We start from the raw sequence: 18,302 nt of genomic DNA, 5'->3' as shown, positions 1-18,302 counted from the left end.
TAAAAGGGGCACCAAAATATTGTTAGAATTTTAGTGCTCTAGCGCTTGTAATGGCAGCTCGCACTGTATGCTTTCTAGGAGGCTGAGTAAGTTCTAGATTGATATAAGCCCTGCCGGGATAATAATGCATTGTTAAGCGCTTTGAGCAGCATACGCTGGAAAAAAGCGCTATATAAAACCATTTATTATCATTATTATTAAGTAGCCAGTTACTAATACCAGGTTACTTGCTGCAACTAACATTACCTATTTATCATCAGGTAAGCTAGAATTCATCGAAGGTTTAAAAATGTCACAAGTCAAGCTGTTATAGGTGTTTTTTGAAACACTCTTCCAAGTGCTGTAAAAATAAAAATAAATTCATATGTTTGTATAGTTAAAGCACTTCATTTTTACGTGAAATAGCGGGCACCAATTCAAACCAACTGTGTAATATCTCTCTACTCTACTTTAATGCTGAAAACGGTCGCCATTTTAGTGCGTTCTCTGTAGGATCATGTATTTTATACAACTGAAAAAAGTAAGGTTCCCGAAAACGTGGACTGGAAAGAGTTTTCTAGACCCAGTGTGTTTCCGTACACCTCATTAGAAGAACCGCAGCAGGTCTGTATCCAGACATGTTCATCCTTCTGCACGGTAACAATCACCATGGCGGATCCAGAATTATAATGTCCAGAAACTACAGACGTGGTAGTGGTAGAAATAACTTTACCACCTACCAAAATGTTTGTATACGCAAAATCGCCATCGTTATTGATAGTCCAGTGAAACAGATAGACGCCCGACACCGGGGCAACGAAAATACCGTCCTCTGGGTGGTAGTGGTGGCCCAGGTTCAGTACTGTGCCCTCAAACTTGATAATGTGTTTTTTGTTGAGTCCGGTCTGTGTTTGATTCTTGTACGCCGAGAAAGCCACGTGTTCCTCTCGACGTGCAGATTCTGCAAAACAGAGTGCTGTTTTAGTACTTTTCAGTCTTACACAAAGTGGGAAAACTAGAAAATAGTTTAAACATTAAACATACAGTGAGACCCCAATTAAAACCAAGAACAGGTGCGTGAGACAGATAGTGATATGACAGATATTTATACTGTAATTGCAGATCAGCAATGTGCTAAATTGATATACAACAGATGGATGATGTCGAATGAAGATCCTGATTCTGATACCTTATATATGTCAGCATTCAGTTGAGAATTTATCTGTAAGAAATCAAAACACAAGGAATATATAAATATTTTATGTTTGTATAATGATACTCCCCAATAAACAGGACTCATGCGAGGACTTAACCGCCTGTTCCTCAAACAGTGTAAATGTTTTGTTTTTTACTTTGTATGTATAGCACTTTGTAAATGTTTCTGTATTTGTTTACAATTTTAGACTAAATGCACATATGTACGAAACCGGATGGGCATATCTTTGAAAAGTAAAACAAATCTAACTCGTTACTAACTCGTTATAACGAGTTATTATTTTTTTTTTACTTTTTCAAATATATATTCCTCTGTGGGTCCAAAATAGTTGAAAAAAGTATTTCCTTCTATTCTATAAACAACACATAAAAACTGAAATGTAATCAGGCATTCTAATTTATTACACATTTAGAAGATACGGATAATTGTCTTAATCGTGTATTGATAAAATAAGATTCATGTGGTTCATGTCAAAGACTCCTTAAAAATTTTGTTTTATCAACTGAACAGCTTCTGATTGGTCACTGTCGATACAGGTGTTACACAAGAAATGGTTTTAGAAAAATATCTAGCATGGTTTATAAAAAAAATAAATACAATTACGTTACCTCAGTAATCGTTTAGAACTTAGATAAAAACAAATCAACTGATCATGAAGCGAAGACGGAGGAAAGGTAGAACTACACACGTCGTATTCCGCAAATGAAATTTTTAATCCACATGTTTTCATCTTATTGTGAAGTTATCACATAATGAGAGCGATATAATGCAAAAATTGACAACCATATGAACCTCCAAATTAACAAATCGAATTACTGAAGATGTCTTTATTTGATGCGCGCAATATTTCAATTAAAGATATCTTCAAATATATAATCAATGATACCTTCCAAAACAAATACTGTAAGTGGTTTTAATTTCGCGGTGCTAAAAGTTCGCTGTTTTTCATATTGGTCTAATCGCAGTGGTTTTATTTTCGCGGAATTCAAATTTTATTTTGATTACTGGTAACTGTTCAAAACGTATTGTGTCACATTTGCAAAATGATTGCGGTTGTTTTAATTTGGAGGAAAATCCCCGACCACGAACATAGCGAAATTAAAACCACCGCAATCATTTCCCTATTTACAGTATTGCACGCATTAATTGAATGTTGATAACATTAATTATCTTGCGTAATTAATGCGCGCTTGAAACGAATTGTTGCTCTTTTCAAAGGAAATGATGATATCAATAGTTGAATTGAATCAATGCGCTCTATAATTCAGTTGAAGAGAGCAATGATTCAATCAATGCGCGCAATAATTGAATTCTTGCTCCCTTTTATTTAATTAATAATAATAATTAATAATAATATTAATTCAATTGATACTCGCAAAACTTCGTTTATAGAGGGGAATTATTCTATAAGATATACAATATCCTCAATTCAACATTTCAACAAGTGAATTAATGACTTTTTTTTTTTTTTAAAAAAAGCAACAAATGAATAGTGTCTCTCTTTGGAGGAATTGATGCGTACATGAATTCCCTATACAAAATCGCTGTGAATGATTGAAGATATCTTCAAATGAATTATAGAGATTATTAAATCATATATACCGAGCTTCAAATTAAATTCTAAAATATTAATTCACGTTATTAATCATGATTTAACCACAATGATGCGCACATCGATTGAATTGATGAGAGTAATAAATGAAGTGATGCGCGCATCATTTCAATACTATTGCGTGCAATATTTCAATTGATGAATTCAACTATTGTCCGCGATGATTCAATGGATGAGAACAATAATTGCTTTGATGCACGCATCAATTCAATTATTGTGCAACAATTGAATTCATGATATTCTAAATTTTTTGCGTTTATGTTGATTTGGGGTTCCATACACACATGCACTTAAAACTTGAAATTCCAAGCAAGAGATTGCAAAACGAATTAAAACAAACAGTACTGGTGACACAGTTTATAACTTGTCTATAATATATTAAATTCACTGATTTCAGCGATAGTCTAACAAGACAAATATTGACAAATGTTGGTAAATTCAGATAAAAATTCAAATCACCCTCACTTTTTCAAAAATCAAAATAATTCATATCAATTTATTATAGATTTTAAAACGAATAGTTAGGAAATCTTACCGGATAATTTAAAAACATCTTGAGAAGAATTTTGCATAATCAGCTGTCCCACCATTTGTTCCAGAGACCCCAGTCTGTTTTTAATGTCTGTCAGTTCATGTTTTGGGATCTTTTTATCCGTTGTTGAGAACGGAGAAACGCGCCACACGGAGAACCAGAAATAGATGATGGTAGTTACAAACTTCATTTTCCTCAAGATCACTGCATTAATGATTGTAACATTGCTAAGATCCTGTTTATATACCCCGATAACTTCGTCATTTCTTACGCAAATCTAGAGAGCAATATAAACCCAGGTAGTTCCGTAATGCATGGCAAATCATGGAACATACTTGGCATTGGAGCAATCAAAATTGTGCATATACTAAACACAAAATCCTATAAAAGAATTGTGATTGTGATCTTTTGTTTCATGATTTGTGTAGGTGCACGGAGTAGACGGGTATGGGTTCAGTTAATTTTGCATCGTATTGCTTTTCTTTAAATATCTCTAAAATAATTGAGATGAAATCAATTTTCACACATGCTCTTGAAAAATTTATAGTTGTAACCCCCTCACTTCAATGTGACTTCGTTTCACAGGTAGTAAGAAACTCAACCGCCCATGCTATGAGCGCAAAATGTATTGAGAACACACATAGAAAAATGCACAATATAAAACTCATCTCCGATCCACTAAATCTCGGCTCTGGTTACTAATGTGGTAAGAGATATTAATATATGTAAGCAAAGGAATTCAATGAAGTGAAAATAACAAACAATGATCAATTTCTTGATTCCAATGAAGAATGCAGAATTAAGAGGAGGACAAACGCATCCCCTGGACCAGGTGCCTAAGAGGAGAATCATACCCTGTTAACTGGTCAACCTGCCGTGAGCCCTATATCTTTATAAGGTAAACGGAGTAATCCGCAGCCCAGATTAGAATTTAAAGAAGGGTCTAACAATCAGTATGAAACACGTCAGTCAGCATTCAACCTAACGACAGGTCGTATTTGTAAATTGGATCGTTGTAACGCCGGAGAGTTTGCGAAATGCTGACAATGTTACTTTAAACCAGACTGTTGAAACTTCTATAACATCAACTTAGTTATCAGTATCCTGTCTCAATTTAGAAACTGATCATACGTATAACAAGCTTTTGCATATTGAATCAGTTGAGACACATAAACACAATATGAAGGTGATAGTGGAATATTGCTAAATAAATATGGGAAGTTCACAAATAGTGCTTAACTACCAATTTTTGTTTAATGTTTTCAAACTCATTGAATTTCAATCTTCATATTGGAAAGATACCATAGATAGATAAATAAGTAGATAATAAGATGGTTAAAGTATATAAATCACACAGTAAATACAGTAGCCAGCTTCCACGAATGCCATTTAGAGTAACTAGTTTCTGTGAATTTTACTTCGACCGGTCAGCTCCTTTTAATGTTACTGAGACTGGTCAGCTCCTGTTACAGGGACCGATCGCTTGCTCTCGCTAGACCTATTTAGTGTAAAACAAATTTATTCGCAGTCCGAGTGACATCATCCTGTGACGTTTTGTAATGCAATTAAATCACATGACATTGTGTTCAACATGTTTCGCATCATAGTAGTTGAGTATGAATTTATTGATTTTAAAATAAAAATGATTGGTTCTGTGTTTTTAAGATTCTTGTTTGCATAAAAAGGACTGCTATTGACCTTGACTTAAATGAAGAGAGTAGCAAAGCGAAAACTCTTAATTTGAGAAGAGGGATATAGAAGTGCCAACAATTTTTCAACTGAAGTCAGTAGAACTGAGGTTTTTAATTTAAGGAACCCTGATTCACAATTATAATTTTCAATTTAGATGACTGAAGACTTAACTTGTTGAATGCAAGGTGAAGATAACGAACAGTGATCAATCTCATAACTCCTACAAGCAATACAAAATAGATAGTTGGGCAAACACGGACCCCTGGACACACCAGAGGTGGGATCAGGTGCCTAGGAGGAGTAAGCATCCCCTGTTGACCGGTCACACCCGCCGTGAGCCCCATATCCTGATCAGGTAAAGGGAGTTATCCGCAGTCAAATCAGTGTGCCAAGAACGGCTTAACAATCGGTATGAAACAAGTCAGACAGCATTTGACCCAATGCGAGGTTGTATTGACGAACTAGATCGTTATAACGACCATAGAATTTGCGAAATGCTGATATGTTTTTATACAGTCTACAGTCAGAACTTTGATTTATAGAATTTAGTTTGTGCAAACTTGGGCTTGGAATTCATTGTTAGATATTTGAAATGAATGTAGATTCATGAAAAGTGAAGACAACGAACAGTGATCAGTCTCACAATTTCCCAAAAGAATACAAAATTAAGACTAGGGCAAGCACAGACATCTGGACACACCAGAGGTGGTATCAGGTGCCTGGGAAGTATAAACATTTGCTGTTGAACGGTCATACCCGTTGCGAACTCTAATTCTTAATAAGGTAAACGGAGTACTTCGTAGTCTAATGCAATTGAACTGTCTTCCTTTCACAGAAAATCAAGCTGTTCTTGATTGTCTTGTCTAAAAAAAAAACTAATCCATGGTAATTGATGTATTTTAGATTGCATACTTTTGTCAGATGTCATTATACGTGGCCTGTACAGGGATTCTTTAGAGATCAATCCAAAAGAGTGACTTTCGCGTGGTGAAGGAACAATCAATACCTATGCTAAAAGTTTTTGGTCTAACGCAGATCCTAAATTTTGGCTGTAAAGTTAAATTATTTAAAGCATACAAAATAAAATAGAGGGTATGTTAAACACGAACCCTTGGAAACACTAAAGGTGGAATCAGGTGGCTAGGAGGAGAAATCATCCCCTAATGACCTGTCAAATCTACTGTAAGCTCTATATCTTGATCAGGTAGACTGAGTAATCCGTAGTCAAAATCAGTATGTAAAGAGTAACCTAACAATTGGTATGAAACGCGTCAGATAGCATTCCACTTATTGAAAGGTTGTAAACAACATTTTTATAACGACCACGTGACTCTTGAAACCTCTGTAACATCTCCTGATTTGTCAATATCCTATCACGGTTCTACAAAAGATTATCTGCGGAATATCCTCTCATCTATTGAATCAGTTGAAAAAACACACCATATGCTGTGATAATGTAATATTGCTACATAAATATAGGAAGTTGACGATGAAGAAGCTGAAGTATTTTTCGTCATAAAGTTGCAATTGAGTTCTTAGGTTTTCTTATATGTCTATGTTCAGTAAAATCTTTATATATGAAACAGACATGAAAGACTTGGTGGTGTTTTTTATTTCGAGTTATATATACTCCCATATACCAAATCGACACATAACATTGTTGATAAATATATCGTCGTCGATATCTAGATTTTAATGTGAAGGCCACAGCAAGAAATTTCTTCTCCTGAATAGATTCTAACACATAAAAATACAAAGGAACTCAGCTAATACAGAAGGACAACTTGTGTCGGTGGAAATTCAAACAGATTGAAGAATACTTGGATAGTGTCAACAAGGAACTCCAATATTTTTTCATTATCAACTTTAGTGTACTTGGGCGTAGAATCAGAATGTATATTATTTATTTTTTATGAATGGCATATATATCACAATATGAATACTAAATATGAATACTTCCATGTTCTTCCACAGCAGGTAATATTTTTCTGGGGCCTTCGTAGAACATATTTACTGGATCTTGCAATGTATCTTTCTTTGCGATGGGTTTGTGAAGGTTTGAAACCGAGTATAAGCTCGGTTGGCTGTTTGTTTTACGTCCCGTCGGGAATCTTTCACTCATATTGAGACGTCACCCGTTGTAGGTGAAGTACCTCTTTAGACCTATTCTTAGCGCTCAGGGCCGTAGCAGTGAGGGTTTTTTATCCTGTCGACACCTGCCACGACACGGGACCTCCGTTTTCATGGTCATACTGAAAGACCCGTGTTTCTCACTTCTACATGCCGAGCGTTTGGCGGGGGAGCAACCACTACCTATTTTAACGTCTTAGGTTTGACGTGGCCGTGGCACGAGCGGGACTCAGACTCACGACCTTCCGGTTACGAAGCTGTCGCTCTACCACTGCGCTATCACAAACCGGTGTATAACCACGGTAATTTATTCGTCCCATTGACTGGAACATTAAATGTGTGTAAAACTGAAACGTAGTTTTGAAAAATTTAGTATTGTGAAAGGGAACTTTGGGTATAGGTAGAATTATCAAATGTGGAATTAAAGCCACAGTTGTGATAATGAGCCTTACTAACAAAGACAATGTTGTTACAAGTTTTGTCAGCTGGAACCAGTACATATTCCTCATGTAACCTATGTAATTCTTTCATCACTTCGAGATTATTAAACACAGAATGATTGTGGTACATAGTTTTGTTTTAGTGTATCTAATACACGGGGTTTTGATATTCCTAGTACATTTTATCCATTCTGACAAAGCGATAAGTTCTTTAGTCTATTTTCTGGCAAGATCGTCGATAGAATTTCGTAATAGTTATGATGTTCTGTCGTCAATTGAAAGATTGAGTCCCTTTGAATTTAGGACGTTTTAAAACGAATGACTTCAGGTAGTCATTCTAAAGTATGTTCAACAATACATCTTTCTGCGTTGAATACAATCTAAAATACCAAAACGTTGTTAGCTTACTAAGTCATATGAAAATGAAACACATCATCATTTATTCACAACTCGAAATTGTTTTACATTGGCGTAGCTCCATTCACACAACAACGCAAATGAATACATATGTGCATATCTAGTAATCTGGTAAATGTCTGACTCAAGTTTTATGAGAGGAAAAAAATAAGAGGCCCATGGATTATTAAAGGCATAGGGTCTGTCTTTTATCTCAAAGATGACATCACAATATTTTGCAAGAACTCAAAAAAAAAAAAAAAAAAAAAAAAAAAAAACCAACAAAGAACTAAAAAAAAGCAAATTTGTAGCATTAATTATGAGCTACCTATAGCTGCAGTACTTTGAAATTGAAGTCATTTTGAGGTTTTAGCCCTTTATAAAATGTTTGTCTGGAGGACAATATATTAAACTGGTACCCTTATGATTGGTGGCTACACACAAACATAAGAGATTCGAAGTCAACAGGGTACCAGTTTAGGCAAATGAGAACAGGGAATTATTTTGTAATTACTATCGTATCCAATGTGCTTGTAAACATTCTGAGGAATTTTTTGTGATTTTCTAGTTATGATCTTTAATTTCGCCACCTTTTTTGGAACATGCAAAATTTTACCAATATCTTAGACCCTATGCCTTTGAGTAAACTTTTGGCGTTGAAAAATGATACTTCCGGAAAATCCCTTTAACGATTTGATAAAAGTAAAGCGAAGATAACGAACAGTGATCACTCTCATAACTCCCACAAGTAATTCAATATAGAGAGTTGAGCAGACATGGACCCCTAGACATATCAGAGGTGGAACCAGGTGCCCAGGAAGAGTAAACATCACCTGTCGACTGATCACACCCGCCGTGACCCTACATCCCGTTCAGACAAACGGGCCATTCGTACTCAAAATCAGTGTGCCAAGAACGGCCTGACAATTGGAATGAAACACGTCAGACAACATTTGACCCAATGATAGAGACTGTTGAAACACCCTGCATCATTAACTTGTTTGTCAGTAGTCTGTCTCGATTTAAAAACTGACCATACGCAGAACAGGCTCTTGCGTATCGAATCAGTTGAGAGATTTCAACACCACAGCAGGTAATAATGGAATATTGCGACATAATTATGTTGTATTGTGAAATCGTTCCGATAATTTCTCATTTTTATCTTTCTATTCTAACTAAATTATACAAATAAGCTGTGTACACCCCTGATCTCCCCGGGATTTTGATTTTAGCTCACCTGAGTAATGAGCTCATTTTGAACTTTTCTCATCCCTTTTTGTCTAACGTCTCTGTCTGTTCATCTGTCTGTAAATGTTACACATTTCAACTTCTTTCTAAAACCATAGGGCCAATTTCAATAAATCTTGCCACAAAACATTCTTGGTAAAGGGGATTCTTGCTTAGATAAATTCTTTTTTTTAAAGGGGGATATGATTAAGAAATAAAGAAAAAATTGTGGCATCTTTTTTTTTTTAAAGAACCAATGGACCAGAAAGAACGTACATGTATATGAAAATTTCTGTAGTGAGTGGAGATTTGTAATTGTTAAGGTGGGGTCACAATTTAGGGAATAACAGATTTTCATGATATTGTAGAAGAGAAATCTCTAAAAATCTTTTCCTAAAAAACAATAGGGCAATGCTTAGTCATATCAATGCGCAATGATCCTCAGCTAGTGCATATTCAAGTTTGTTCAAATCTTGGCCCCTTAAGGTAGATGGGATCATAGCGGTTAAGCAACGTTTTTTTTTTTCATGGGAATATACAGGGAAAACCTTTGAAAATCTTCTCAGGAACAACAGGACCATGATTCGTTATTAATAATGCGCAAATATCCATAAGTAGTGTTCGAGTTGGTTCAAATTATGAACCCTGGGGCTAGGATGGGGCCACAATATAGGAACAAAGTTTTATACTATATGGGAATTTATAGGGGAAATCTTAAAAAATATCCTCATCGCCAGCAAGGTCATTATCAGTCATATTAATATGCAACCAGAATTCAGTTTACTTAATAATGGCCCCGGGGTAAAGTGGACCACAAAAAAGGATTTAATTTTCACACAGCAATGTATGAGGAAATTGTTCTTCTCAAGACCAGCAGTCATGATTTGTCATCATTAGTATGATTTTGTTAAATTTGATTTTGACTGCGGATAACTCCGTTTACCTGATCAGGATATAGGGCTCACGGCGGGTGTGACCGGTCAACAGGGGATGCTTACTCTTTCTAGGCACCTGATTCCACCCCTGGTGTGTAAGCATCCCCTGTTGACCGGTCACACCCGCCGTGAGCCCTTTATCTTGATCAGGTAAACGAAGTTATTCACAGTCAAAATCAGTGTGCCAAGAACGGCTTAACAATCGGTATGAAACACGTCAGACAGCATTTGACCCAATGCGAGGTTGTATTGACGAACTAGATCGTTATAACGACCATAGAATTTGCGAAATGCTGAATTCAATCGAGACTGTTGAAATCCCTGTACCATCAACTTGTTTGTCAGTAGCTTACCTCGATTTAAAAAATGACTATACGCAGAACAAGCTCTTGCATATCGAATCAGCTGAGATATATAAACACCATATGCAGGTGATAATGGAATATTGCTACATAGATATGGGAAGATGACGATGGAGAAGCTGAAATCATCCCGTTTGTCATACAGTTGAGTTGTCAGTTTGCCGTTAATGTCTACTTTCAATAGAATATCTAAGTATGAAGCAGAAGTGGACGACTCTGTGATGTCCTTTATTTCGAGCTCACAGGGATATATCAAATCGATATATGAATGAAATTTATTGTTAATAGACAAAACGTCATCGATATATCGAAATGTCGAATTGAAGGCCACAGCGAGAGATATTTTCTTCTCACGTAGAAGTTTTTGAATAAATTCTGCTTCATATGAATATAGAAACAGGTCAGCTAACAAGTGAGCACAATTCGTGCCCATGGGAATTTCAACAGACTGTTGGAAGACCTGATCACCAAAGACCACTTCGATATTGTCAATGAGGAACTTTAGCATATTTTTTATTTCAGCTTCAAAGTATTTGTGCGTGGAATAAGAGTGGTGTTTAACAAAGTAATTTTTGGATGACTGATCACTAGATAGGAATATTTGCGTTTTTGCATTTTTGTTGAAGAAGCAACTGTCTATGATGTCAAAAAGTCTAATTTTTAATTTATCGTGAGGAATGGTCGTGTAAAGAGTTGAAAAGTCATACGTTTTGATGTTGTTAATTTGAGAAAAGTTTTTTGATTTCAAGTTTACTAAAAGTTCTTTAGAATTTTTTAGAATCCACATTTGATTCGCACAACTTCTGGCATATGTAGCAGCAATGTATCTTTGTAAGGGTTTTTATGAAGTTTAGGTTTCCAGTATAGGCACGGTAACTCATATTCATCCACAGTTTAAATACAGATGAAACTGTAAAACGAACTGAACCATGAATCACTTTTGTAAAACAATAATAAAACAACACTGATAGTCATCAAAATAATTCTTGTTCAATATGATATCAGATAGTAAAGCAGTGTTGGGAATGACAAGTTTTTCAAACAGTCCAAAATCTAAAGTACCTTGAGTGAAATATATTTGGACTTAGTATTTAATTGTGCAACGTTTCATCTGCAAAATTACATTTCAATCATGTACAATGTATTTCAATTACAATTTACTTAGGAAGATTAGTTTTACAAATCCTCCTTTCATCATCACGTATTGAACACTGTGCTGTAGCTTTATTAACAAAGACCTGACTGTAAAATGGGTAACAACGTTAGACCTCAATCCAAAGGCATAACGACGTACGGATTCAATTCTGTAAACCAATGTATGACTGTGAAATTCATAACGACGTACGGATTCAATTACGGATTCAATTCTGTAAACTAAGATCTAAATGTAAAATTCATAACGACGTACGGATTCAATTCTGTAAACCAATGTCTGACTTTGAAATTCATAACGACGTACGGATTCAATTCTGTAAACTAAGATCTGACTGTGAAATTCACAACGACGTAAGGATTCAATTCTGTAAACTAAGATCTGACTGTGAAATTCATAACGACGTAAGGATTCAATTCTGTAAACTAAGATCTGACTGTGAAATTCATAACGACGTACGGATTCAATTCTGTAAACTAAGATCTGACTGTGAAATTCATAACGTCGTACGGATTCAATTCTGTAAACTAAAATCTGACAGTGATGTTTGCTATGGGTGTATTTGTCAAATAATTCGAATTTGAAAGAAAGCGTTGCAGATGTACGTCAGGTGTATTTCTGTACAAGCCTTAAAATCTCAAATGGAGTGGAGGAGGGAAGGGTTCATTTTTCGTTACTTGGGTTCAATTAATCTCTCTCTCTCTCTCTCTCTCTCTCTCTCTCTCTCTCTCAGATGAAGAAACTCACATATTTCTTTGGGGCGTCAAATTAACATAAACTCAAACTCAAATACTAGGGTCGGAAAGTCTCGTTTACTTTCACTTTCGATTTACTACTTCCAGGCAGCAGTCGAAAAATGCCGCTTTGTTTTGCTTTGGTTATGCCCCTGTACGCAGTTTTACGTACCAAATGTATATTATAATATATTATAAATTACTGCAGCTACACAGTGGAAACAAGTCTGACTCGTTGGACTTTCATATGTCACTAACATGATTGGTGTCAGTTGTTTTCCTTTTTATAGAAGAATCTTTATGAAATAATTTAGATACATGTCTAAATGAAACGTAAAATGTTCAATAACATAGAACAAAATAGGACTATATATATCCATGTAAAACTTATACGGTACCAATTTTGATACACCAGATGCGCATTTCGACAAATAATGTCTCCTCAGTCATGTTATACACAACGGGAAAAAGTCTTATTCTTTTCTAGTGCTCTAGCGTTTTCACTCGATCCATATTTTTACGGGGGTTGGGGGGTTAACCACAGCATCAACCAAGAATCAAATCAAAACTACAATGCTGAGATTTTGATCGAGGACTTTCGATAACTTGAACTATAAACTCCGAGATACAGATGTATGGTTGTATACGATGCAAACGACTGTACAGTGCATATGATGCAGGCGACTATATAATGTAAACATACCTGTATTTTGTTGGAAATGTCTCATATTGACGCATGAACAACTGCTGTAATAATTCAGAGCTCTATCTAAAACAAAGCTAAACCCAGTTGTTATCCACCGCTCTCTCGCATTTTGTAGTAAGTTCTATGTGGTTTTGAACGTAGCGAGTCTAGTACAGTATTGATAATGTCATCCTGCCAACTGCCCGGAAGTACGATTTCACGTTATTTCTCGCGAGTCACATGAAGATACTTTCCGACCCTATTGAACATATCTTTAATTATTTAAAGATATCTTCAATTCATTTGATGTGAACATTAATTCACTCAAAGAACTCTTCACATTATTAATGATGCTTTCAATTCTGAATTATTGCGCGCATTATTTGAATTGCTGATAGCATTAATTATTCTGCTGTGAAGGAGAAACTTCAAACTTACTGTGCGACTACATATGCCAGAAGTGGTGTTAATCAAATGTGGATTCTAAAAAATTCTAAAGAACTTTTAGTAAACTTGAAATCACAGAATTTTTCCCAAATCAATAGCATTAAAACCTATGACTTTTCAACACTATACACGACCATTCCTCACGATAAATTAAAGACTAGACTTTTTGACATCATAAACAGTTGCTTCTTCAACAAAAACGGAAAACGAAAATATTCATATCTAGTGATCAGTCATCCAAAAACTCACTTTGTTAAACACCACTCTGATTCCACGCACAAGTACTCTGAAGTTGAAATAAAAAATATGCTAGAGTTCCTCATTGACAATATCTTCGTGGTCTTTGTTGATCAGGTCTTCCAACAGTCTGTTGGAATTCCCATGGGCACGAATTGTGCTCCTTTGTTAACTGACCTGTTTTTATATTCATATGAAGCAGAATTTATTCAAAAACTTCTACGCGAGAAGAAAAAATATCTCGCTGTGACCTTCAATTCGACTTTTAGATATATCGATGACGTTTTGTCTATTAACAATGATAGCTTTCATTCATATGTCGATTTGATATATCCCTGTGAGCTGGAAATAAAGGACACCACAGAGTCGTCCACTTCTGCTTCATACTTAGATATTTTATTGAAAGTAGACATTAACGGCAAACTAACAACTCAACTGTATGACAAACGGGATGATTTCAGCTTCTCCATCGTCAACTTCCCACATTTATGTAGCAATATTCCATTATCACCTGCATATGGTGTTTATATCTCTCAACTGATTCGATATGCAAGAGCTTGTTCTGGGTATAATCAGTTTTTAAATCGAGGTAAGCTACTGACAAACAAGTTGATGGTACAGGGATTTCAACGGTCTCGATTGAAGTCAGCATTTCGCAAATTCTATGGTCGTTAGAACGATCTAGTTCGTCAATACAACCTCGCATTGGGTCAAATGCTGTCTGACGTGTTTCATACCGATTGTTAAGTCGTTCTTGGCACACTGATTTTGACTGTGAATAACTCCGTTTACCTGATCAGGATATGAGGCTCATGGCGGGTGTGACCGGTCAACAGGGGATGCTTACTCCTCCTAGGCACCTGATCCCACCTCTGGTGTGTCCAGGGGTCCATGTTTGCCCCAACTATCTATTTTGTATTGCTTGTAGGAGTTATGAGATTGATCACTGTTCGTTATCTTCACCTTGCATTGATGCATACTATAATTGCATTGGTACTCTCTTCAAATGAATTGATATTATCAACAAATGAATTGATGAGCAAAACAATCAATGGAAGAGAGCAATATTTTAATTAAAGCGCGCAACAATTCAATTATTCCTCTCTTCAATTAAATTGTAGCGCGCATCAATTCAATTAATACGCCAATAACTATCGTCAAGATAGTTATTTTTATAGATCGAAAGGTTATTCTATAATATGTTTTCAAGATACCCACTTCACTCCTGAAGCAGAACCATATATTGAAGCCATGTTGGGCTACAAATGTTTCTTCAACTCTTATAAATCAAATGCAAGAGGGGTAGCCTTATTTTTTAACAATAATTTTGAATTCAAGGTACACCAAGAAGAGAGGGACAAAGAGGAAAATTTAATTGTCCTAGACTTAACAATAGAGGATAATAGGGTCACTCTTATTAACATTTATGGTCCAAACATTGATAGTCCTGAGTTTTATGAATATGTTCGTGGGGTATTTTTAGAACTGGATAATGAGTATTATATACTTTTAGGAGATTTTAATCTTGCACTAAGCCCAGATATTGATACAAATAATTATACTTCAATAAATAACCCAAAAGCAAGGAAGAAATTATTAGAAATTATGGATGAATTACAACTTCTAGATTATTTTAGAATTTTGAATCCTGATAGACGGGTTTATACATGGCATAAAAAGACACCCTTAAAACAGGGTCGTCTAGATTACATTTTAATCTCTGAAAGTTTGTCCAATTCTGTGGAAACATACTTAATTAAACCTGGTTATAGATCAGATCACTCCAAAGTTGTTGTAGAATTAAAATTTAACTCTTTTAAAAGGGGATGTGGACTTTGGAAATTTAATAATAGTCTTCTTTCAGATAAAGAATATGTACAGAAAGTCAAAGAAACTATTCATAAAGTCTGTAGACAATATAGTAAAAGTGACACGGATAACACAAGATCTATTGATGATAGTATACTATTGGAGGTTTTACTTATGGAAATAAGGAGTGTTACTATATCACACTCTTCCTACAAGAAAAAACAAAGGGAAAAGCAAGAAATATCTCTACTTGAAGAAATAGGTCACTTAGAAACTGAGGAAAAAATAGACTTGCATCTTATTGAAGAAAAGAGGTTGATTTTAGAAAACTTCAGAAAAGAAAAAATGGAAGGTCATATCATAAGATCTAAAGCTAGATGGATAGAGGAAGGGGAAAAACCCACAAGGTATTTCTGCAATCTGGAAAAACGCAATTATTTGAATAAAACTATTAAAAAATTAGAAGTTGAAGGAAATGGTATGATCTATGAACAGGCGGATATACTTAATGAAGTTAAATGTTTTTACCAAACTCTATATACAAATAAAGATTCAGAACGTTTAGATTTAGATCGTAACAAAATTATTCAAAATTGTGTTCCAAAGTTGGACAAAAATATTTCAGAGTCTTTGAAAAGAACAATATCTGAAAAAGAAGTGTCTGAAGTATTAAAAAATATGAAAACAATAAATCTCCAGGTAGTGATGGATATAGTGTAGAATTTTTCAAATTGTTTTGGACAGATCTGAAAGAACTCATATTAAAATCTGTTAACTGTATTTTCTCCAAAAATGAGCTTCCCATCTCTCAGCAATTGGGGATCATTTCGTGTTTGCCTAAAGGTGATAAATCTAGACAATTTTAAAAAAAGCTGGCGACCTATTACATTGTTAAATGTCTTGTATAAACTTATTTCAGGTTGTCTTAGTAACAGAATCAAGTCTACTTTAGATCATCTTATTTCAGACACCCAGTCTGGATTTATAAAGGGAAGATACATTGGAGAAAATACCAGATTTATCTATGATCTTATGCATTATACAGAAAGTAAAAATATACCAGGACTATTGGTTTTAATTGATTTTGAAAAAGCTTTTGACTCCATTTCATGGTCATTTATATATAAAGTATTAAGATATTTCGGTTTCGGTGAATACATTATTGAATGGGTGAAGATTCTTAATACAAATTTTAGGGCTGCAGTGTTACAGAGTGGGTTTTTATCTACTAAATTCAATATTGAGAGGGCTGTAGACAAGGCGACCCTGTTGCACCTTATTTGTTCCTCCTTTGTGCAGAAATTCTTGCAATTTTAATTAAACAAAATAAGGATATAAAAGGTATTGTGATATGTGATAAGGAACACAAAATAAGTCAATATGCAGATGATACATCACTTGCTCTTGATGGGACACCTAAGTCACTTTTTACAGCATTAGATACCTTAGATTTTTTTTCTCTAAACTTTCTGGTTTAAAGGTAAACAACTCAAAAACTAAAATTGTTTGGATCGGATCTAAAAAGTTTTCAAATCAGGTCTTTCATCACACTAGATGGAAACTTGACTGGGGTTCAACAACTTTCAATTTATTAGGTATTAACTTTTCAGTAGACTTACAACAAATTACAGATTTAAACTACAACATACAGATTCCTAAAATAAAGAGCATGCTACAACATTGGAAAAGGCGAGTTCTAACACCAATTGGTCGGGTTACAGTGGTTAAAACATTAATTATTCCGAAAATAAACCATTTATTTCTATCACTACCAACACCGAAAAAAGAGATAATTAATTCATTGAGTAAAGATATTTTTGAATTTATTTGGAATGGAAAATGTGACAAAGTAAAACGTTCTATTGTAACTCAAGACCACCATCATGGAGGGCTAAAAATGGTGGACATCAACAATTTTATCATGTCTTTAAAATGTTCATGGTTGAAAAGGTTATTGATGGGAAATAAATCTTGGGTAGATATTTTTGAAGCAATTAATGGTCATGATTTTGTTCACAAATTACTTGATTTTGGAGATGCATTTATCTCTGAATGTGTTGTTCCAGAAAACAATGTTTTTTGGCAAGATGTTTTTAATTCTATGCTCCATGTAATAAAATCATTTGACAAAAATTTCTACAAGGAATCCTATCCCAGCATTCCTGTGTGGTATAATTCAAATATTAGAGTGGGTATGAAAACACTGTTTATCAAAAGCTGGTATAAAAAAGGTGTAAAAATTATAGACGATTTCCTAGATGACAAAGGGAATCTTTTATCACATAACCTTTTTCAACATAAATTTGATATCCAAGTTTGTATATTACAATATAACAGTGTATTGAGTGCAATATCAACTCATCTGAAATTGTTTGAAAACAAAGGTTTATTCAATAGATCTTTTACACCTTATATTCCATTATATTATAAACCTTTGATTTTGCAAACTAAATGTACTAAATCTGTTTACAAACAGTTAAATGTAAACCATGATATATCTACTTCTGTTTCAAAGTGGAATTTAGATCTGGTAGCTTATGGAATAGAAATATGTGTTAAGGATGCTTTTACTGTATGTTTTAAGACTACCAAGGACTCTACTATCCAATGGTTACAATATAGATTGCTTCATAGAATTCTGCCTGTCAATTATTATCTTAAAAAAATCAATGTTGTGTCTTTTGATTGTTGTACCTTTTGTAATGATGAAGTTGAG

At 34.7% G+C, this 18,302-nt stretch overlaps 1 protein-coding gene across 1 annotated transcript; it reads right to left on the bottom strand.

The window, feature by feature from the left end:
• Nucleotides 1-302: 302 nt before the first annotated feature.
• On the bottom strand, nucleotides 303-3,655 carry LOC125671145 (complement C1q-like protein 2). The gene is made up of 2 exons (XM_048906631.2): nucleotides 3,343-3,655; nucleotides 303-940 (listed from the first exon to the last, which is right to left on the bottom strand). Exons 1-2 carry the CDS (start codon nucleotides 3,527-3,529, stop codon nucleotides 504-506), a joined length of 624 nt encoding a protein of 207 aa, XP_048762588.2. The 5' UTR covers nucleotides 3,530-3,655; the 3' UTR covers nucleotides 303-503.
• Between the last annotated feature and the right edge of the window lie 14,647 nt (nucleotides 3,656-18,302).

The sequence above is a fragment of the Ostrea edulis genome, chromosome 1, assembly GCF_947568905.1.
Source record: "Ostrea edulis chromosome 1, xbOstEdul1.1, whole genome shotgun sequence".
Classification (NCBI taxonomy): Eukaryota; Metazoa; Mollusca; class Bivalvia; order Ostreida; family Ostreidae; genus Ostrea; species Ostrea edulis.
This window is presented reverse-complemented; position numbering and strand designations above follow the sequence as displayed.